Source organism: Acanthaster planci, linkage group LG20 (assembly GCF_054643075.1).
Source record: "Acanthaster planci isolate LZ-2023a linkage group LG20, COTS_SCS, whole genome shotgun sequence".
NCBI lineage: Eukaryota > Metazoa > Echinodermata > Asteroidea > Valvatida > Acanthasteridae > Acanthaster > Acanthaster planci.
Genome location: NC_141796.1, coordinates 102,413 through 125,268, shown reverse-complemented (window position 1 = coordinate 125,268; position 22,856 = coordinate 102,413). Strand labels below are relative to the sequence as shown.

Below are 22,856 nucleotides of genomic sequence, written 5' to 3'. Positions count from 1 at the left end.
TATAGCAAGATGCAACTTTTGGTGATCACTGCTTATCTTGTTGGTACACTTTGTGCCAGCAGAAGACAAAGGATTTTCTCAGCAAGATGCCAACATTGTCGTGTGTCCAAAAGAGACAATGTGGTCAATTCATAATAGCGCTTTGGGTCGACAAATTTCGCACATAGTCATGGGTCAACATGTTGCAAACTCTTGGTGGCGCATTATTGTGAAACAGCTGTATTGTTGACTTCATTGAAGGTTGTACCCCGGTCAAGTTCCTTCTTTTGTCTCAGTTTAGCCAATTTGCTCATGTGTCATGCAGTTTTCTTCTGCAATCAAGCTTTAAGTTCGTGTCCCTACCAAATCAAAAATGTTGTTAAAGCTTTCCAGAGTTTTTACGTGAAGTTTGCTTTGAAACGTTTGTCAGCGACTGAGATGCAGTTATTTTTATTATCTGGTTTTAAATGAGTAATCTATTATCGCCCAAAAATTAATGCAATCTCTGTGTTCATCTTGAAAGCTGGGTATGTGCAAGTTGGCTACTTGTCCGTAATTTCACATATCTACACTATTGTTATCTCCATCATTTCACATGCATGCATTTTAACAAAGACAAACTCACTCATATGACAGATTGCTCCGCCTACTAATTTGCATAATCCTACCTATTACCTCCATAATTGAGAAGTAGCATAGCAGCTAATTATGCACTTGTTTTGACTCTCCACCCTGAGTTGACGTGCGCCCTCACTGGTAAAGGAGAGACAGGCTGGGTTGGTAAGAAATTTTCAACTGAGCTCATGTACAGGCCTTGAGCACATGTGAAACCATACATATACGAACCAACATAAATTGATTGCAGGTACTCGGCATGTCCTGTGCCAAATGTGTCTAACTGTATACTGCCATGTTAAGTTCCCACCAGAGGAGTGTCGTTTCTATATAAAAACCTCTTGCTCCTATTTGGAGTTGGAGAAGATACGACAGGTGTTGCCTGTTTACATTATTCCCTTTGATTGTTTGTAGGATCTTCTGGCATTGCTTTCTTCTGGGGGACTACATGTACATGTAGCTGATTTTTTGTAGACAGATATCTGTGTTTGAAATCTTAAATAACTCCAGGAAATTCCAATGTGTGAAATAAATGAGTGCAAATACACACATAGGTAGAGATTGGAGCAAATAGCTAGGCAGGGTAATCAGAAAACACAGCCAGCTGTATAATCGGCCAAATAAGGCAATATCACCTGTGCATTGTCTTGTGTAAAGAGTGTCAATGTGTAGCAGGTGAGTGTGTTATGAGCTGTTACTTGTGGAACGTCATTAAAGAGATGTGGCCTTGCAGCTTTTAGAATACAGCATAAAACTTGTTGTCTTAGTGGCATTTCTGAGTGCTGTTTTTCGTGGCCAACTTAAAGTACTGATTAAGTTTCATCTTGAGTAGAGTTGGATGTAAGAGTTGAAATGACACCCAGATGATTTCTCAGAATGGATGCTGTTAAATAGTCACATGCTTTTGGGTTTTGGCCAGAAGGCAGGTGTGTATGTGATTATTTACCTAGATATTTCTATTGATTTTCTTTCAATCATTATTTTCAGTGGATATTCACACCCAATAAGGTAGCAAATTGACAGAGAAGTCCAAAGTTATTTTTCATTCTGAAGCAGTTGTGAACACCACAATTCTTGATAAAGTCTAGCTGTAAATCCCCCTTTTCATCAGTCTATAAATTCAGCCATTTTGCAACATTGGGCTACATGTATTTGATTTATAATTCATAACTTGGGAAATTTTTCTTGCATTTTATGTAACTTGACAATGCTGCAGGTGTACTTTACTTTTGATGTACCTGCTAATGACATTAAATATGGCTGCTCTCATCCAGAAACAAACAAGGTTTCCAGCAAAACATATCCTTCATAATAATTACATGTATATTGTTTCTCAGATTTAGAATCTATCCGTTTTGTGGCAAGCTACAAACACATTTTTATTCATTCGTCATTTGTCAGGTTTTTTTAGAATGTAACTTTATGTGAATTGTAGAGGTGTTGTGAATGAGTAATGTTCTCTTCCACTGTGATCGTGTGTACAAATTTTAAGTTTTGTTTTCAGATGTTAATCTCTTGTTTCTTCACATTAACAATGCTTCTGGTTCCTCATAACTAACCAGTGTTCAGTTTTGTGATAGATATGCAGTGGAGTGAACATATTAACTCACAGTTGATGATGTTGAACAAGTTCAGTTGAATTAGGAAAATTGATGCGCCTACAATAACTCAGAAAATGAATCCATTACAGTTTGGTGTCTGTGTCTTTGATCATGTGCAAATGATTGAAGCGTCAGGCCTTTTATAATTACAAGTTCCCATCATGCCCACAGCATTGATTCCAAGTTGTTTCTGAAATAGTAGTCCAGAAATCACAGGTTCAGTTACAGTTCAGTTTAATTTCCTTTTCTCCGCAAATTTATTTTTGCTGGAATTAGATGGTTTTTGTTGTGTTTGTATTTAATCTAGGACAGGGATTACCGCTCCTTGTGTTTTCAAGGCATTTACATTTGGCACTGCAGCACAACTGTGATGACTATTGAAGAAGTTTGTTTTTACATCTAACCTGATAAGTAATGTGATTTGAACTTTCTACTTTCTTGTCTAGACTCAATGACTATATTTTTTAAATCTTTTGCTAGTGTCAACTCGCCCCAGGTCAACTCGGAGAGCAACTGTTCCAATCAAAGGACCACAACTCTCAACACAGTGGAAGCCAAAGATCTAAGCAAAGGGTCAAAGGTCAAGCAAAGTCACAAACATAATTCTTTTTAGCTAATGTTAGGAAAAAAGAAGGATGGAGGTTTGAATTTTTCTAAAGAAATTCTAATTTCTCTCATCACAGTTTGTTGGAAACTCTTGTAAGTCTCTAGTCAGTAGCACACTACATCCACATGTACATTGTTATAATTGGCTCGATTACAGTAGGTTGATTGATTACAGCAGGTTGATTGATTACAGCAGGTTGATTGATCACAGCATGTTGATTGATCACAGCAGGTTTATAGAGTACAGCAGGTTGATTGATTACAGCAGGTTGATTGATCACAGCATGTTGATTGATCACAGCAGGTTAAATAAACACACAGTTATGGTTCAGGTTGTTTATGTGATTCTGTATATGGCAAATCTAAGCTTACCTGTGTACATCCATTAAGATTTATATGACCCCCTAAAGAAAGCTTTTGTCAAGCAAAATGTGATTTCTTATCATTTGACTCTTCCAGGGTGAGACAGAGATCCGTAGATACTGTGTCCCAACTCCTGTATCATCTTCAAAGGCCCCTACTTCCTCAAAGAGACATGAATCTCCTGTATCAAAGATCCATCGTTGCTCAACGGAAGCTACACCAATAACAGACACCTCTGCCTTCACACTTCAACAGCGTAACACTAAGAGCTCCCACCACTTTCATAAGGCCCAGAATTTCTACTCTGGTTCCTTAGTCGCCCACAAAGCAGAGCAGGGAACAGCAGTCGGACCATCCCCCTCAAGAACTGATAAGAAGGGTCAAGAGACTGGTGGCAGCAGTGGGATAAGGTCAAAGCAGACAGGATCTCCTGCAGAGAACTCCACTGGTTATCGTATGAGTGTTGCCAGTTTGAAGAAAGCTGGTCTCATTGGGCAGAATTATGCAAATATGAATAACAATGCTGAGGAAACTTTAGCAGATGGAAACTGTACCACTGAAGACATATCTGAGAATAAGGTTGTAAAGACGGAGGAGGTTGAGAATATTCAGCAAAGACAGAGAGTCGTATCACCAGTCGTAGCAGAAAAGGGAGACAATGTATCACTCCACTACAAACAAGAGATTGGTGGCAAAAGCAATAGTGATACAGAAACTGATTCAGAACTTTGGAAGGAAATACGGAAACCTAAGACTAATCGTGATAATCTCAGGGTATCAAATCTAAATGAAAAGGAAACACTTCAAAGAACGCAACAGCAGCTGAGAAGGCGGGTCGAAAACAGGGCAAAATCAGCCAGTCAACGTAGCACCATGTCAAATAGATCAGAACCTATCATCTCTGATAGCAGATTTTTTGGATCCAACCATAGAAACTCAGTCCAGAACTCTGGTATAGTGGGACGCCCAGTCATGTCTCAACCAAGCACTCGTCCGTTATCAAGTAGTAGTTTGAGGTATACACCCAACTCTGTCAAAAATGTGAACAGCACTCGACCTACTGTAGACAGTATGCAGAAATACAAACCTGCAACGAGTAACGAGGAGACGGCATATACTACAGTACCTGTCAAGCCATTCCCTAATAGACCTCAAACTCCAGGTGCTACTTCAGTTTCTATGGGCAACCAGTCAATGAAGGGACAGCAGCCAATACGTAGAAACAATTTAAAGCATGGCCAGTCATGGAGTCCGAAGAACCTCTCTCGGGATCTCTATGACGATGACCTCTATGCTGAAAGGGTTATCTCTCCACAAAGCACCAACAAGTTTGTCCACGTGCAGCAGTTAGCGTTGCAGATGCGTGGGTTTGGTATAGCGCCCTCTAGTGATCAGGGTGGGGTTTGTGATGGAGGAAGTAGTTACCATATTGTGATGGAGGGGGCGGAGTCAGTTGAGGCGAAGAATGGGCAGAAAAACAGTGAGGTATGTTGAGCAGTTTCTCATTTCCCTCAGTCTGCTTTCATTTATTGATGCCAGAATTTATAATTCATTATGCTGTGTGCGCTGTTCTATTTAATGTCACAGTTGAGGTGATATATTTTTTTCATAAAAAATATATCATGTATAATGCTAAAACTGGCTAAAGTGACCTAAAATATAACTACAAATAAGTAGGAGTGCCTGACGTTTTGATCCCAGCAGAACCTTTCTCAAAGGCAACAAATTTCTGCTAGGATGGAAACGTCAGTCCCTCCTACATTTGTGAAAAAAAGAGGTCATTTCTCTTAACTTGCATCCATGAGTGTGGATTTGCACATTACTGAAGTGGAAAATACACATTCCTTGAACCATTTTTCAGGTTTTTAAAATAATGAACAAGTATTTCAGTATTGTATAATTTTCTTTCCCTAGTCTGTTCCTGCTAGACTTCATTCTGCTAAAAGTATCCGTTCTCCTTTGATGCATGACCCCAAGTCTCAACATGATGATGCCACCCATGCGATAGATAAGCTTGATGTTGTTGTAGAATTCCAAGGTGGTTTCCAAGGAAACCAGAAGTCAGCAGCCATGATGAGATATGCAAGGAAGAAATGATAGGTGATGTGGAGAACTTATCCCTGTGGCATGGAATCGGATGTATTTGCTTCATTGTATCTAGAGTGTTGACTTGGGCTTTCTCAATCCACCTGATGCCCAAACTGAATAATGCCAGGCTTGTCAAGTCTGTCAAATCATAGATCTGTCTTGATTTAGAGCAAGAGGATTTGAAATGAAACCTGCACTTAAAGGTTTCCTGTTTCTTAAACTCAAATCTTAATAAAAACTGTGTATGTACAATGTACATGCACTTACGAGAGGTGAACAAGGTTATTCAGATATTTTTATTGGCAAATGTTGTCTTTCACTTGGAGCTTTTAAACAAAACTATGCATTGCGTAGTGAAAATAGTACAAAGATGGCAATGCCTTCTTCTGTTGTAGTCTGCAATTTATCGCGTTGAATGCAGTTGCCTTGTCATGACAGTGCAGTTAGGGTTCTTTTGCTTAAAAGCAAGCTTTGTCAGTTTCAAAAAACTTGCTTTGGAAACTGCAGTGACATGTTTTACCTCGTCTTGTTTCTGTTAATCATTGTTAAAATACTGTTTGACTTGCTGTGAAAGAAATCTATTGTAAACTTCAAAGTTATTGTGTCTGTTTATGTATATAATGAAAAGAATTATAAATTTGTATATTTGAGTGGATAGATTATTTTATTGAAAAATATAAGCAGTTCAAGTTTTGAAGTTCAGTCTTAAGTCCAAATTGGACACAAATGAAAAAAAGTAGCCCATTTGTTCCTTTTTACCAGCAACACTGTCATTCCTTGAAGGACAAAGCCTTTTTCCTTTCAACACTCTGAGGTCATTAAAGTACACTTGGCTATTTCTGCTTATTTCAAATTAATGTCAAGCACTAATTGATGAAGAGGAACCAAGTTCTGAACTCTCATTAAAATTTGATGTAGATTTGTTTTATTTTCATTCCAAGCAGAAAAGTCTGATGCATTGGAAAACTAACCTTCAGTTTGTCCTTAAAAACATGCGCCCTATGGTTTAATAAAATTTACGTACATTGTTCGTAAACCGAAATCCAAAGATATGACACCACCCTCCATCAGTTGGACACTTCAATGCATTTTATTTAGGCACTATTTATATACAGGACGGAATATTAAAAAATGGATAGTGAACAGGCACAAGTCTATCAATTGATCAGTGAATAGATTGACCAACCAATCAACCAACAGATCAATTGAATAAATACATGTTACTCTTGGCAGCCATATTGCAGTGTTCAGGATTTATACAAATGTAATAAAAATAAATTTTTTATCACAGCTGATGTGTTGTCTAAAGTAAGGAGTATTGTTTGGTTATTTTGACCTCTGTAACTATGTCACAGGTTACAACTTTCTAGTCTTCTGAGAAAATGTAGACTTTTTACCCCGTTGACATATCCTGTGCTTTGTTACCAGATCACTTATTTGTGCTAAGATGAGGGTGTGTACGGCTTAGCCTACCGCAGCTCTTTCTTGCTCAAGAAACTGAAGATAATCCAGATGGCTTACATTAAAGCAGAACTGAACAGCATTACTGATAACTACCAATACATTACAGTTAGTGTAACATAGGCTTAGTACATAAGTACAGTATGTTAAGTCTATTCAAGTGTTTGGGAGCTTCAGGCTGTAGCTGTGGAAGTGTTTCAGACGTGGCGTATGGAAGATAAATTCATGTGTGTGTATAGAGCTTTGCAATACACATCAATTCTGCTTTTAATGGCTTTGTCAAGGAATTGCAGTCCATTTTCTTGTACCTTTCTATATTTGTTTGTGTTCACAGTAATAAATAGTCATTTTATTACTTATAATTTCCCATATTTACACAAAAGTCATGAAATTACTGACAAAAGTGATTAAGAAAAATGAATGTCAATACTTTTTCCGGACAGATCATTTTGGGACGGCACATTTGCTGATTTAACACTGCATATATACATAAATATTCTACAATACAAAATACTAACAATACAAAAAAAGTAAAGCCTTTATGGATGGAATGAAGAAGGAAGTGAATTGGTAGCTTGCAAAATGGACAGACGGCAGCATGACAATTCCGATCTTCACTGCCAACCACTAATTTTACACTAATACACCAAATTCACTATGCAAAACAGAACACACTGTATTTCATGAAATAAACATACAAAGCAACCATAGTACACAAACTTGAACAAGAAGTATTAAGGAACTCCTGTGATACCATGCACAACTTGCTATATGACCCTGATAGGATTGACCTGGGGATTAAGTAAATGACCTCAGTCAAGTGACCAACCTGGATCCAATTATCAAGTGAATGACCTCAGTCAAGCACTCTTGATGATACTGGTTTTCCACCCCATGTGACTGCCTGAACTTCCCCTAATGCACACAAAGCATCACACAGACTAGCGAGGGGCAGGCCTGACGTAACTATGTCATTCAAACCTCATGACTGCTTCAATGTAATCATGATCAATCAAAGGAGTTGAATCGTGGCTCTCTGGATGGTAACCTAGGAGGGCGCTGTAACTGCATTGCTGCTCGTGCAGTGGAGGGCCGAGCCAAACGAGACAGTCGATAGGCTAGGTTAGGGGGTGTATTTATGGATGACCGAATAACAGGCTGATGACGATCAATATTCTTTGGTTCTGGCTTGGAGTTTTCTGGATTTATCCTATTAAAAAAAAAAGTCATGGTCATGGTTAGTGGTTTGCAATAATTCATGACACAGATCTTAGGTAATGTCTGTGTAGGAAGGTCAAACTTACTTGAACTTTCTCGTTCCAACAACAGGTCCAGAGAATGGTCTGTTCTCTGCTGGTACGATTGGAGGTGGTGAGTATTGCATCACAGCTGGGCTTGTCTGTCCAGAATCACTGGCTTCCATGTCATCATCCATGGATAAATGCATGTCTTGTAGGCGTTGGTCCAAGCCTTGGTTGTCTTCAAAGGAACGCACTCGGACTCTTCTTGATCTGAAATCATCTAGGAAGGTAAAATGAAGATGAGAAACTGGGATCGCTGGAGAGCAAATAGCAGGTGTTAGGATCCTCCATATGACCCTTCCACGAGGGTCTGACTGGAAGAAGAGTGACCAGCCACTGGTCCGTTTGGCAATATGACCATTTCTACATGTACCTGCCATCATGCCTGTTTGCAACAGACTACATGGAACCACAGTGGCAACAGTAAGCTCTGTCAGAGAGTGCACTGCCACCTGACCCAGCAGACTTTATAGTTTACTTTATAATTCATGGAAGTTTACGTACACACGTGTACTTGTACTACTGGAAGTGCTTGTTCTAGGTATGTTCGTTTCTACATTTCCCTTCTCGTGTATTTCATGTGTCTGTTTACTCTTACTTCCAATTATTTATGAGGTGCCTCAGCACAAATTTATCTGTGAAAAAGAAAAGGCAATGACATTACAGTCGACCGTGTCTATTCTACGTACTTGCTGTTTTTGGCCGGACTGTGGCTCGGCTCTTTGGTGCTTGTGGAATTTTAGGAGATGGCGCTAGCGGTGGAGTGGGTTCACGATCCATTCCTCCTGATGCTAAGGACTCTGGGTAATCTGATGTTGGTGATGGGGAAGCAAGTCTGTAGTCCTCATCATATCCTAGATTGTTGAAGTAATCTTGAGTAGAGTCATCGTCATCGCTGTGATGTATTTTTAGGACTTGGGGTTCTGATTCCTTGATGCGAGCCAGTATTTTTCTGGTTAATATATCAACCAAATATATAATTAGCTACTGAATTTATTCACTCAGCATGAAACAGTCCTGTCCGTACTTTCTCCTCTCCCCTTTTGTTACAATCTGATCCAGAAAGACACTTGCAAGCCCATTTCACCCAGCTTTAAAAAATTATACACTTATGCACTAACATCAAGTTGAAGTATTTCTCCTTATTGACTTACGCTTCGTGTTGTTGCTTCCACTCTGTCAGCTCTGCAAAAATATCCTCCTTACTTTTGCCATCCTCCTCCTCTTCTAAGACATAAGAATGGTCTGGTTGATGCTGGAACATCGAGAAGATACTTGCAGGTTGGTATGGTGGTGTCGTGTCCTACCAGAAAGAAAAATAAGAAGTCAAATGGGTGTTTTCGGGCCGTTCCTTACAGTACATCGCCACAACTAATTTCAATTTTTCCCTTAACAAGTTGCTTACCTTGTAGGACATTATTGTAAAAACCATTTTAAATTTGTGGTAAGGATATCAATATTAACCCTCCTATGCAAAGATATATTCCTGACACAGTTGTCCTATCAGTCAAAATCAGTCAAATTTCCTATATGTGTCTGTGTACTGGGGCAAATCAAGTGGAAGGAATTTTTGACTGTTTTGACGGTTACAGCAGGAGGGTTAATGGAATACTGTGATATCACCACTGATACAAACACTTGATTAAGTCATTACGATAACTCAAATTGTTTTATTCCATATTACCTTGTTTCTTCTCCGTCTCTTTCGCAGAGCTCTGACTGGGTTACCACATATGACTCCTCCACTACCGTGTGTAAGATCACTAGCATCTTCCTGCGTTGGATGAATGTCTGAACCTGAATCAAAGTTAAATATAAGCACTGATTTCACACTCGGACTTTCCCAACACTCCATCACCTTTGTCGAACAAAACCCAAGACTTGATATCTATTCGTTCTGTATCTCACTCATAGTTTTCTAGTTGCCCCTGTTTATCTCACCCACGGCCTTCTAGTACCACCTTACCATTCTCTATCTTACCTCCTGTATCTGGTCTCTCTCCTTGGGCAGTCCCTGGTCTTGTACCTGAGGCAGTACCTGGTCTAGTACCTAAGCTACTCCCAGGCCTGGCTCCAGAAGAACTTGGTCGAGCTGATCCTGGTCTAGCCGATCCTGGTCTAGCCGATCCTGGTCTAGCTGATCCTGGTCTAGCTGATCCCGGTCTGGTGGATCCTGGTCGCCGGTTGGATGCAGAGGATGGTCGAGCAGTTCCTGGTCTACCATCTGTATTTGCATGAAGAAGAAAAAAAACACCACTTTGTAATCTAAACATAGCAACGTCAGTCTAGACAACTACTACCCAATAATGGAACAGTTAAAGAATGAAATCCCGAAACTGTTTATGCTACATACCTAATGTGAAATAGATTTCTGGCATGTAGGCAGCTTTGTTTAACCAAAAATATTACGATCAACACAACACTGCCAACTCTAGTTTATGTAATTTGTATGACCACATCACAACAGTATGAATGCATGTGGCACATGTTAATCACTTCAACGCAATCCCCTGCATTTGGCTTCATTTATTCTTTTTCCTTAGATTTTGAAGACTGATTATCTAACTTACAAATTAAGTTTCAATTGTCTGTCAGTGTGGCAGTCAAGACCTCTTTTAAGATCAACACAAGACCTCTGAATGCAATCACAAGCTAGGTAAGTGAAGTCCAACAAAGGCATTCCTTCACCGTTCACCTTTTATCTTTGGCTTGTCTTACATCTTAGTCTTGTGATATTGCCAACTACAATGCAGTTGCTTTGAGTATCTTCTTCAACATTAAAGCAAAAATCATCATTCAAATCAATGGTTTCCGAAGTTAGTACTTACCTTCAACCTCCAGCTTCTCATTTGACCCTTGATCTTTGATAGCTTCATTAACAAGAAGCCATTCCATGCTAATGTTTGCTGATGTTCTACCAAGGCTAGAGGGTACAACTGACAGTGGATCATCATCAAGTATTGTGAGTTGGGGAATGGCCTTAGAGGTGGCAGCTCGGTAGTCAAATTCACCCTCTTCATCCTGTAAGAAAATATGTATTCATTAAATGAAAACTGACTGGCAAGCAGCAAACAACATGTGTTATGTAATGTGTATAGATTAAAAAATTAATGTCAATCTCATAACTTCGACAGTTAGCTTACCTTATTATAGTCTACACACGGTGCTTGACAAACAGGGTTGCCTTCTAATGTCAGGGTGGTTAGTTTAGGACATAAACTCAAGAACTCAACTTGAGACATGTCATCAATGTTGTTCCTGCACATGACATCAGACAATAAAAGACAGCTATTGTTAATATTTCTGGAAATCAATATTGGCTGCAAAGAATTGTATCCAAGTTCTAAAAGGGCTAATTACCTCAAGACATTGTACATACCCTTCTAGATCTAGTAACTGTAGACTTTCCAGCATACTGCAAGGGCTGAGATCTGAAATGGTATTATACGCCAAGTACAACTCCTGCAAATTGAAGACGGGAGAGAAATGACAATTAACCAAAGTACGCTACAGCAATTTAATAGAACTTTTTCTGCTTTTGTACAATGTAAAAAAGAATTTACCAAGGTTCTGTACAGTACTGTAGAATTACATGGCAAGTTTACAGTTGGGTAGTGATTGTCACTGATAAAAACTTGTCAAATTCTGAAACACATTCCCCAACATTTTCACTGCACTTTGATTTCTTCTGTGATTGCATAGATGGTGAGTACACTTAACTTCAAGCTCTACCAAAATATTTCTTTGAATAGCAACATAATTATCATCTTCCACTAGGTCAAGAAGGAAATCCTTGTACTTATTAACTGTAATATTGTTATATAAGATCACAACTCATCAGACACACCTGAAGGGAAGACATAGAACCCATTCCATCCAGATCACACAGTGAACATCTAGGCATCCAGAGGACGGATAAGTTTTCTAGTGATGTACCAAGATCACGAACTGTTGCAATGATGCTATTACTTAGTTTTAAGTACTTCAGATTTGGAACCATAGTTCCTGATGGGTGGAAGAGAAGAAAAGGTATTGTTACAAGGTCTGATCAGTTGATTACAATGAGGGACTTTGGGAAATTCCAAAGTTTAAAAGTTAAAAGCAGAATAACTTCCATGACTCAGAAGTATACAAACAGCATGTGGATACAACATCAGGTATTATTTACTGGTTGGGTTATTAATCATCCTGATTAATCCTCACCGAAATTTCCAAGACTAGTTTCCGTCGTATCAACTCTCATCTCAAGATATTTGACATCATCCAGATCATCTACACCTGTCATTTCTTTCTGTGATTAAAAAAGGAGATTTGGAAAGTTGACCGGGATGATTTTTTACCCTTACCTTAAACAATACCAATATTCAAACTTTTTCAAGTGCGGCCAACAAGTAGGATTTTGAAGTGTCATACATCACACATCTCTTACTTCCTGCTCTAGCTGATGTATTCAGTTGGACTTACCATTTTTGCTGAAGACAGATAGTCCTCCAGCAAGAATTCTGTATCTTCAACAGGTATCGGCTGAGGGTTGACAGTTGCACTTCCAAAATCTGTGATATGTACTGATGCCATTATATTGATCTCTACAAAATGGATCTTGAAAATAAGGCCTGGAAAGGGAACAGATAAAATTCAACAAAGGGGTTAACTACATGTAAATTATGCAGGTGATGAGAGCATTTCATGTGAAGAATATCCTAAGAGAGTAAACATACGGTACATCAATCTCCGCACTTAGAAATGGTCCTACACTCTGACGACAAACTGCATGTATTCAAATGCTTGGTATGTACATGTACAACAAACTTCTCTAATTGTGAATTAAATGTAGAATGGTGATTGAATAAAGATGGAAATATCAATAGATTGTTGAAAAAACCAACCAGTTTCACAGTAATCAACCAATCATGCCCAACATACAAATGTAGCAGAGTTTGTTAGAGCATGGAGAGAAAATTAACCTTTTTGAAGTATAATGGTATGTTTTCTGGCATTCGGTTTCACTTCTTTTTTTTGTTAAAATGCCAGCATGGAACCAATATAACATTTACTAAATTCAGCCATTGTGATCGAGTGAGCCAGTAGCCTAGTGGTTATGCTGCATGGTTCAAGAACAAGAACCCTAGTTTCAAGACCCAATGGGGGCATTTTGTTGTTTAGTTCTGCCCCCCCCAAAAGGTTGCGAGATTATCTTTTTATTTGTTAAAACTGATTTTTTCAGTACACTGCAGGATATTCTTTTTGTCTTTTTGTGACTTGTGGCTCAGGATGGTTTTTAAGAAAAAAATGTCTGAAACTGTTTTGCATGTAGGTAGCTCACTGCACAGGTTCAGTTGCAGTGAAGCAGTCAAATACATCTGTTAGGCATGATCAGTCGATCAGTGTAATTGCCCAAACATTCTACACAATTGGTCGACTTTGCATGAAATCTACAAATTAACTTCGCCCTGTTTAAAATAATCATTTCAAGTAACTGACTGGCTGATGGCGGAATTGACAAATCGTGTAGTACACGTAAGATTGTCTGATCATGCAAAATTGAGCAACCATCAGCGTGACCAATGATCATGAATATTGATCAATCACCCCAACACATCCACCATGTCCACTGCCTAACCTTTTTTGATTTGTAGAAGTTCTTTGCATCTCTCACATATATATTAACCCTCCTGCTGTAACCGTCAAAAATTCCTTCCACTTGATTTGCCCCACTACACAGACCTACATGGGAAATAACATAGTAACTGGGCACTAAGCCTTGGCCTATAAAATGTTACATCATTTAATCGTTATTCATTAAGTTGATTAACATGATTAAAGACATTGATATTTATCTGGGCATGCTGGGAGTACAAATAAGAACTCAGTATTTTAGTATGATTAGTGGGCCTATCATCTCATCATCATTTTGTGAATGTCATACTCATTCATTGACGTGAACATGTGAAACACATTCCTGACTATGAAAGTGAACATGGTGAGGTGGCAAATCGGCAATCCTTACGTGCAGGATATCCTCTCCTGCCATGCTTACAAAAAAAATCCTTCGAGGGCCTACATCATGTCATATCATGCATGTACATGTAGGATAACCGATATGTTACTGATACTGGGCTTGATCGCTGCTCAATATAGGCAGAGCTGTGATCTACGTTAATGATTAACACCTGAATGAATGGAACCTGTTATAAAGTGTTAGGCCTAACACTAAACTGCTACTAGCTAGAGCAAGCGTTGCGTTGCCAGGAACGCTCCATCCACTTCTCTGCTACTGTTTCCGGTAATAGGGCCCAACAACTGCATTCAGTTCCAACTTTGAACAATTTATTTGACATAACATAGCCCATAGGTCCAACTGCTTTATATAAACATTGATGACTCACAAGATTATCGACTCAAGAGTGAAAAATCCAAGAGTATTTGGACTGGTTTCTGCCAAAGTCCCAACAACAAAGACGCCATTTTGCTTCTCAACATCGATTGTTTGCAACTAGTTGCATTACTCCAGTGGCAGGAAGCACATACCACTTTTCACCATCTAAAGCAATGGAGAATAAATCGAAGACAACATTGAAGTTGTCTGAGAAAAGAAACGATGCAGATCTTAAGCACAACGTACATACCTCATAAATCCTCATCCTGTAACTCTGGGTTGTGCAGACTTTTATAACCTTCTTCAAGTACATTGTATTTCCATAAAACACCCCTTGAGAGGAATTGGAATCGCTTGGCACTGTGACCTTTAAAATGACGTCAGTTGCAAGCAAAATGGCGACCACTGCAGAGCTGACGCTTGAAAGAGGTAAAAGAATTGCCTATTTTTCTGTCATTTTCCCATCGACTCTCATTCTTTGAGTGGATTGTGTTTAAGTGATGTATCAAGTCAAGACCATGGCTAGTTTTATGTGATATTGTTGTCGTGAAAAATATTTATTCAACATTATTAGACACAGGTGCGTCTCTCATGTCTACGTCCATGACGTCTCAATGCTGCATTACAAACAAATCACTATTCACTCTCACAGACACAGACTGACCACGGTCACTTTATATTCAATGCACGCGGCAACTTCAGGCAGGCCTGAGGCAGTGGTTGGATATGTTCCATTAAAGATATTAGTAGGGCCTATCATTCCACAGGTTCAGTAGAGGTGCAGACCACAACTCAGGGACTGTCCCTGAATGTGGAGAAGTCCCATAATTGGGACAAAATCAGTCCCCCCAAACAGAGAATGGATGGGTACAATTTTTTTTCAAGTGGGCTTGGAGATCCTACCATTGTCCTGGGAATTCTTTTATTGCCATAATTAGATTCAGCAGAAAAAAAGCACCCTAGGCTGCCATTAAAAATCCTACTGTTCTAGGATTATGAGCAAGAGTATGCAATTTGGCATAGGCCTAAAGTAAAGGGCGAGGTTCATAAAAACAATTTAGATATCTTAATTAAATGAATGGAAAATGTTGGAGAAAAAAATGCTAATGCTATTGTTGACCCAAGGCCACTTGGGAAAAATGTCTCCTTTTAAGGAGATATATATGCAACCATACGTATGAAGCCAAACCACGGTAGTTGTGTTTGTATTGCGCATGCCCAATGTGTATTAGACTTGCGTTGCAGCCGTTCATCGTTATATCAACAGTGAAAACACCATCAATTTTTGTGAATTGCGGTTGTCAAGTGGTTACGGCATAATGGTTTGTGATGCATGGGGAGTGGGTTCGAATTCCGGGTCGAAATTGTGGGCAGGGAGGTTTTTTTTTAAAGGAAAATAAAGCCTGGATGTTATAGGAGCCTAATGTCACACGTGAAGTTTTTATGGTTGGTTGAATATCTAGATGTGATGCATTGTGCATGGTTGTTAACCGTGGTTTGGTTTCATACGTGTGACTGCATATGTAGCTCCTTTTAAGGGGACATCCTCTCTTTTCAGGGACTGGTGTTGTCCCCAAATAAAGGGAATTCTCCAAATCCAGGGACAGCCCTGAGTTGTGATCTGTGCCTCTTCTGTCGTTCTGAAATGATATCTCCAATCTTCTGTAGCCTACATATATTAGGCCTAATGAGAGTCCAGTTTTGCAGAATTTTGAATATGGGCCTAACTAGTGAAGTTTAACAGGACTAAATTACATAGTAAACTACATAAGTCAGGCTAAATGTCACATTTTTAAAAGATATTTTGTAGGCGTAGTCCAACTAAGAAACTGGGGATAATCCTACAGATTGTCTTTTTGAACACTTGGACATGGACGCGTAGGGTCAATAGTAGAGTCCTCAGGAATGTCACAGACAGAATTGTTGTATTTAAACTGGCCGTACAAAGTTTAAACTTTGTGGCTGCATCCATGTGTGTGTACAGACCTACATGGATGGAAAAACTTGAAATTTTATGCTGCTTTTGTACAGGTATTTGCATTGGCGTCTGTATTCCAAAAGTTGTGTCAACAAAGGCAGTACCTTTAAAAACTAAATGCATCATTAGTAAACGAGTGTTGAGGTTGGATGAATGTAAGCAACACAAACACATCCCTTTTTGCTTACATGTGTAAGTGCTGCAGAGACTTAATTAAATGACAGAAAATTGGCTGCTCACTATTTTTATTTGCTGTTATTGCATGTTACATTCAGAGTACATAATTTGAATTTCATTCCAAACAATTTTATCATGTTCACAAATACATGCTTGAAGTCAATGTGTCTGTGTCCATGAGGCTTTAAAGTTTTTCTATGCAGGGAATGAGAAGTTAGTGCTCTAGTAATTTAATATAAAATTAGGTTGATTGAGACCGTATATCATTGCTTGTATCAAAAATTAAATGGACACACCTTGCCTAGTGAAATCTTCAGATTTCATCTCCACACTACCATGACTAAGGGACAGGACGCCCAAGATACAACTAAACATACTAAAGTAGGGATTCCACAGTACCACGACTAAGGGTCAGGATGCCCACGATATAACTAAACAAACTAGGGATCAAAGATGAAACTGATGCCACTTTATTGAACTGTTTGATGTCCAGAACAAGAGAGACTCACAGTATTTTGGTTTGGTGATTATACTTTTCTGTGGGAGGCACTTACAAAAGCCAGATGCGTATTTCATACATGTACATGGCTTTCTTTAGATTCATCATGAACTAGACTGCTGTGCACACTGGCAAGACTGATAAAAGTTTCCTCTCCAAGGTCATTATGATATAAATAATGCACTGACACATTAGAAATGCTCTTTAGTTGAAAGCTACATACATTGTAACTGTTGTTGCACTGTTTGCATGTATTGCCATTAAAATGTTAAAGTAGCCTTAAGCTGTTTTTCTATAGCATGCACTGTTAATGTAGGGGTGTACATCACACGGGGTCACCGCTAACACAGTGCAGAGCATTGTGGGTAAATATTTGCCAGGTCCGTGAGCTCGCTCAATGTATTACAGAAACAGTGGTTATGGATTCCATATTTTTCTTTATCTTCCTCATTGCTGAAAAGATTTTAACTATACTTTATTCATTCATTAGAAATTTATCAAAATAGCCAATGATTTTAAATACTGTACATGTACATGTACATAACGCCAAAAGACACATGATCTGTGATTCTTAGTGAGAAGATAAATTACCACACTTATTGTTCCAAGGCCATGTTTTATTCATATAGCCGACACTTTGCCCATGCCAAAGCATTTCCATTGGCGAACCAAAAATTTAAATAATGTTTCGCTAACAGGAAGTGATAATCTCCAATCACAGTGCAAAGCCTTCAGCCCTTCCCAGCAGCTGTTTGGGCTCTGGGCGAGAAGCGAGTAGCAGCTACTGTGTTGGCATTTAGATTTTGCTTCCATATTAATTAGGAACTACATGTATGCGCTCTCTCAACCGTTGTTATGATGCCAGTTACGCTGCAGCATACATGTAACCATTGAAGTACATGTTTAGACAATCTTAGCTGCAGTTGACATTAACAAATGGAGTTTGACATATATGTCCGTGTGCAGTCAGACAGGTGGTTATCATGACCTAATGGTGTGGCATCCTAATCCCATTTGAAGCTTGGACTGGGATTACTGTATTTTGCTATCTCTAGTACTGCTTCCTGAGTCTGATGATGGACAGGAACCATCTGTTCCTGTTCATCATTCGTATATTGTTCCCTTGGGAGTTCCTGGATTACTCTGAATCCATGCACTCAAGTGCATGGTACAATTGTAAAATTCTCGTATGCTGTACAGCACTTGCAAAATGTACATGTATGTTGGATATTGAAAAGATAGCCAAGTAGAGCCTGTCAGAGTCAGACCATGGTAGTTTGAAGTTCGACCCACTTGACTTTAAGTCTGATGATCAGGGATTTCCTCTTTGTCAATTCGCTCTAGAATTCTCATGGATTCAACCAATTTTTGCTTTAGATGTATCAAACAGCTGAGTGGCTCATCAATGTACAAAATAAACAAACACTGATACTTCCATCCTCTAGATTCTGATCTCGATGTGATGGTTTCTGTCAAACTGTCAGTTGATAAAGCCATCAGCTCCGGGGATATCTAAGACAAATTTAGCACCTTTACTGAATACAAGGAAACAAGCCAGAGAAGAGTTAGGAACTGAATTGACCTGTTTTAGGAGGCATTGATTCAGTGCCTGGTTGTCAGTGGAGGGACTAACTGATCTGCTTCTAATCACCACAACAGAGATGTGGAAACTGTCTAACCATTGGTTCATCAAATGGACAGCATCCACATGTCTTTGTTATAATGCAAGAGTTGTTCAGACTCTGTGAGTTGTACACATACATGTACAAGGAGAGTCTTCAGTCATCCTCACTAGTCATCAAGGCCTAGAGGAGGTTGAGGGCCTCTATCCTGTATTGTGTTTAAGTCAAGCTGTGAACAAAGGGATCTTCAGTAAGAAACAACACTGATATTTGGAATGACCACCATGCTGACAACTTGCCCTCCTTCCTGTTTTGCAGATGTCTCCAGGGCAATCGAATTACTGCAACATCTTCAACAAAGTAAGTATATACAGTTATTGATTTGTTTTTCCTATTGTAGGAAATTTGTCTGTTCTGAAGAATGTCCTCCATTGCTTTTTTCAGTCGGTGGCAGGCATTAAATCTCAATGTGGTAACAATCAATTCAAATTGTTGTGGACGTAAATGTATTTTTTTGGTTTTCAAGTGCAGCGATGAGAAAGGAATTGTTTATTCAATATTCATCTGATTTCAGTCAAGTATATTGAGAAGACTGAAGGGGAAATCAAGCTCAGTTCACAGTGAAGGGTCGGTAGCTCCCTGCATCATAAGAATGAAGCATGATAAGTTATAAAAATGAGCACAATATACAATCAAACTGTTTTAAACAAATTTGCGTTTATGGGAAATCAGTGATGAAATAGGTTTGCTTGATTGAGATGAAATGCTATGCAGACAGTGTGTAAAGTTCCCTCTTTTTATAGTTCACTGCCACCAAGAAAGTAATTTCGAGCATCCTATAGATCTAATGTACTGTTGCCCCACCCTGTGACCCTTAATACCTTCTTAGGAAGAAGGCTTTTACGCTTAGCATTGTAATCTCATAACTCTATATCCTCTGTGGTTATGATACATCCAGTCCTAGTGGTTGGATCTCTGGTAAGGTTTGAAAGATTATTAATGTCCTGAGTAGGATTGTTCCTAATTGGTGATTATGGAGGGGTGTGTACACTTTGATCTACACGCACATGTCAGATTTACACAGAGAATCATAGTTGATGGACACTGTAGAATTCCAGCCTGTTAAATTTTGTTTATGTTAAATGTACATGTACAAGCAGTTCTGGATTTTTTGCATCAGAAACTTGGGTTCCAACCCACTAAATTTTTAATGGTTATGTTATTACAGATAACCGAGATATCCCCCCTCAGAAGTTAATTGCCTTACAAAAGGTCCTTGAAAGTGAATTCTTCACAGCAGTCAGAGAGGTGTATGAACATGTGTATGAGACAGTAGATATCCAAGGTGATCCAGAGATCAGAGCTAATGCAACAGCTAAAGTAAGTACATGTAGTAGATTACAGTTGGTTTTAGGTTTGACATTTATACTGGAAGTTTGTAGAATCCAACTTGAAATCAAATGTAGTTGTCATTTATGACTAAATTTTCTTTCTTTGATATGTCCTTCTTAGGCTACAGTTGCTGCATTTGCAGCAAGTGAAGGCCACGCCCATCCTCGTGTCGTTGAACTCCCTAAGACTGATGAAGGATTAGGCTTTAATGTAATGGGAGGTAGAGAACAGAATTCACCCATCTACATCTCACGTATCATCCCTGGGGGTGTGGCTGACCGACATAGAGGACTTAAGAGAGGGGACCAACTTCTTTCTGTGAATGGAATTGTAAGATTTTTCATAAGTGAAAGATAAATTTGTGTTCTGGGTAAAATTTTTAAACAAGCATGACTTTGAAAAGTACTTAAAAGTTCAATTGATATATATTATATTGCAAACTTGGAAGATTGGAAGTGTGTTGTACAGTATTCCATGCAAGTTGAGCATTAGGTTATTGGAAGCCTTGATTTAAGTCATGACATTTTTTTTGGTTTGCTTTAGTCTGTAGAAGGAGAACAACATGAGAAGGCAGTCGAGCTGCTAAAATCAGCCAAGGATCGAGTGAAATTGGTTGTTAGATACACACCCAAGGTGCTGGAAGAAATGGAAGCCAGATTTGACAGACAGAGGGCAGCACGTAGGCACAATGCTAACCAGATGAGTTCGTTTGAAAAGTGAGTAATTGAGAGAAAAATTCTATTGTGATCATGAGAGATGTTGGAAGTCCTGTAAAGACTTTGGGCACTTTATATTGTATATTTCATTCATCTTTACGAATGCCTGTTTGGTATTCAAAAAGGTTGTTACTGGCACCACATCAGATGATACAATATGCACTGGAATTATAAGCTTTAAGTGAATGAAGATACATAATGTGGCTTAGTACTTCTGTTAGCAACCAAACTCAAAATTACTTCCTGCTTGGTGATTTTCGTAACAAATTTTAGGAACTGCTGATTTATGAAAATGTCTGGCTACACATTATCTTTTTTTTCTCTTCCTTCTCCAGTATTTAGAGAGTTGCATCCAGATTAGTCATAGTCTCCTTAATCTACAAGCCATTTAGACTCCCATATGTAAGAATTCTTGGTTGTCATGTATGCCATTTTAATCTGCATTTTATTCTTTCATTCCACATACCAGTCACAGAAGGTATCGTGGAAGTTGAACAGGTCTTGATGTTTGCTTTGTCTTTTATTGCAAAACCTGAATATAAAGAATTAGGCAGAGTGCATGGAAGGACTCCAAACCTGCTTGGTATGTGTAAACAGTTGAACCTCGTTAATGAGACTTTACAGATTACCTTGTGTGTAATTAGGAACCTTGGAATAGTAGGAATGAAAACAATGAAGAACAAAGGATGGGGACCTCAATTTGTCCTTGTTCTAAGCAGAATGTTGCATTCACAGTGCTCTTATTGACGAGGCTCAACTGCATCAGGAAAGCTTACTTGGTATGCTGTCACAGTCTTTACACACATCTTGTTGAACTTTATTATAAAAGTGTTATTTCCTAAGTAATTGTGGAGGCTGCTCATAGTTCAATTGTCAGGTTTTTCATTTCTGTATGGATATCTGTCTGTTGTGTCTTTGTGAAACTGTTTTTTCAGACTTTACCACATAATAGACAATGACAGTGGTGACAATGGAGCCCGTTCCCCTTAAATTCAGCGCAGTTACTGACGGTATTCAGGATGTATGTCGTTGTAGATAGTAAAGTTATGTAGGTCAATGAGATCTGACTGCCTTGTCTGGTTTTACATGTAATTAGATAAACTTGAATACTGGGCAAAACAAAATTGTTTGTTTTTCCACACACAAGATGGCAACTCCACCATGAGACAACACTTTCATTTTGTCATTTTCAAATTGAGGAAATTGTTAAAATAATTTTTCAACGAAATACTTCCGACATTACTGTAAAGAACGTCTCTGCTTTACATTTTAAAAGTTCAGAGAGAAAAAAAAACAAGTACAAAAATCAGTGTCTTGGCTTCTCCCTTGTTGGAGTATAACTGTTAATTAATTAGTTAATTTGATTAACAAGTTGTAGGCATGGTTTTGTATAGTTCATACCAGTGGGATTTGTCAAATTACGACATGTACCATATGTTCTGTATTTGCAAGTTAGTGACCTGACGCTTGCTTTATTTATTTGTATTGCAACAATTGGCAAACATTAATTTGGGTGAATTGGCAAGAAAGTACTTTTTTTACACACCCCTAAGAAAGGATCAGCATGAAAGTAACTACTTTACACAGTAAGACGTATCTGAGGCACCCAAATAACTCAAGAGTCTTATGCTGTAAAAGTGCAGGAACTTTTTTTTCCAATGGAAACTCTTATTGTAGTGATACGTGTAAATGGAATGAAAGTTGTCCAGTTGCTCTGCATTTTGGTGTTCTTAAGTTTGTGTTTTTAACTAATTGATCTGTGTTTGTGTAGTGTTAACCATTGTACAAGACATGTATTAATTAATAAACTCTATGACCAAATAAGGGTGATCAGAAATGAGTACTTTGTGGTTGTGTACTACGCGTAATTAGCTATTATTTCACACTTTTTAATTCAACTCTTTTGGATCATTTGCTGGAGAAACATGTCCACTGTAGCAGTAAGATTAAATCACACTTTCCAAAATTTGTATCCTTGTGGAGACATGGCTTTATTCTCCAGTACTAATACGGTCATGTGTGAAACAATGTTTTCAAAATGCTCCCATTTCAACATGAATCACTCTCCTGGGCTGAAATTTC

At 38.6% G+C, this 22,856-nt stretch overlaps 3 protein-coding genes and 1 long non-coding RNA gene across 9 annotated transcripts in view; 3 read left to right on the top strand and 1 right to left on the bottom strand.

Moving 5' to 3' along the window:
- LOC110975422 (uncharacterized) overlaps positions 1-6,560 on the top strand; it is a 29,219-nt gene extending 22,659 nt beyond the window's left edge. For all 5 annotated transcript variants that reach the window (XM_087130855.1, XM_022227910.2, XM_087130854.1 and 2 more), the window contains 3 exons: positions 2,676-2,775; positions 3,261-4,649; positions 5,079-6,560. In XM_087130855.1, the coding sequence (XP_086986981.1) occupies positions 2,676-2,775; positions 3,261-4,649; positions 5,079-5,261 (1,672 nt within the window). In that variant the 3' untranslated portion in view covers positions 5,262-6,560. The remainder of the gene's footprint in view (positions 1-2,675; positions 2,776-3,260; positions 4,650-5,078) is intronic.
- On the bottom strand, positions 6,320-14,496 carry LOC110975425 (uncharacterized). 2 transcript variants are annotated; one of them, XM_022227918.2, is made up of 14 exons: positions 14,401-14,496; positions 13,635-13,738; positions 12,479-12,627; positions 12,218-12,305; positions 11,862-12,019; positions 11,394-11,476; positions 11,158-11,272; positions 10,843-11,035; positions 9,996-10,238; positions 9,699-9,811; positions 9,169-9,317; positions 8,704-8,966; positions 8,018-8,234; positions 6,320-7,923 (listed from the first exon to the last, which is right to left on the bottom strand). In XM_022227918.2, exons 3-14 carry the CDS (start codon positions 12,587-12,589, stop codon positions 7,722-7,724), a joined length of 1,935 nt encoding a protein of 644 aa, XP_022083610.1. In that variant the 5' UTR covers positions 12,590-12,627; positions 13,635-13,738; positions 14,401-14,496; the 3' UTR covers positions 6,320-7,721. The 2 variants fall into 2 exon arrangements, with proteins under 2 accessions (XP_022083610.1, XP_022083609.1); XM_022227917.2 differs by lacking the exon at positions 13,635-13,738.
- On the top strand, positions 9,159-10,815 carry LOC147795795 (uncharacterized). Its single transcript, XR_015423566.1, has 2 exons — positions 9,159-9,295; positions 9,726-10,815. It is a non-coding gene; the product is annotated as an uncharacterized LOC147795795 (long non-coding RNA).
- A 216-nt stretch (positions 14,497-14,712) lies between the features above and the next one.
- On the top strand, positions 14,713-22,598 carry LOC110975427 (protein lin-7 homolog C-like). The gene is made up of 6 exons (XM_022227921.2): positions 14,713-14,819; positions 18,985-19,026; positions 19,895-20,046; positions 20,179-20,388; positions 20,602-20,774; positions 21,110-22,598. Exons 1-6 carry the CDS (start codon positions 14,765-14,767, stop codon positions 21,114-21,116), a joined length of 639 nt encoding a protein of 212 aa, XP_022083613.1. The 5' UTR covers positions 14,713-14,764; the 3' UTR covers positions 21,117-22,598.
- The last annotated feature ends 258 nt before the right edge of the window (positions 22,599-22,856 follow it).

Excerpts from the sequence above, each read along its gene's own strand:
- LOC110975427 (XM_022227921.2), top strand. The coding sequence starts at position 14,765 with ATGACGTCAGTTGCAAGCAAAATGGCGACCACTGCAGAGCTGACGCTT. Across the intron at positions 14,820-18,984 it reads AGAGCTGACGCTTGAAAGAG|ATGTCTCCAGGGCAATCGAA; the intron begins GTAAAAGAATTG and ends CCTGTTTTGCAG. Across the intron at positions 20,389-20,601 it reads TTCTTTCTGTGAATGGAATT|TCTGTAGAAGGAGAACAACA; the intron begins GTAAGATTTTTC and ends GGTTTGCTTTAG.
- LOC110975425 (XM_022227918.2), bottom strand. The coding sequence starts at position 12,589 with ATGGCATCAGTACATATCACAGATTTTGGAAGTGCAACTGTCAACCCT. Across the intron at positions 12,020-12,217 it reads AACTAGTCTTGGAAATTTCG|GAACTATGGTTCCAAATCTG; the intron begins GTGAGGATTAAT and ends TCCACCCATCAG. Across the intron at positions 10,239-10,842 it reads TGAGAAGCTGGAGGTTGAAG|ATGGTAGACCAGGAACTGCT; the intron begins GTAAGTACTAAC and ends ATGCAAATACAG.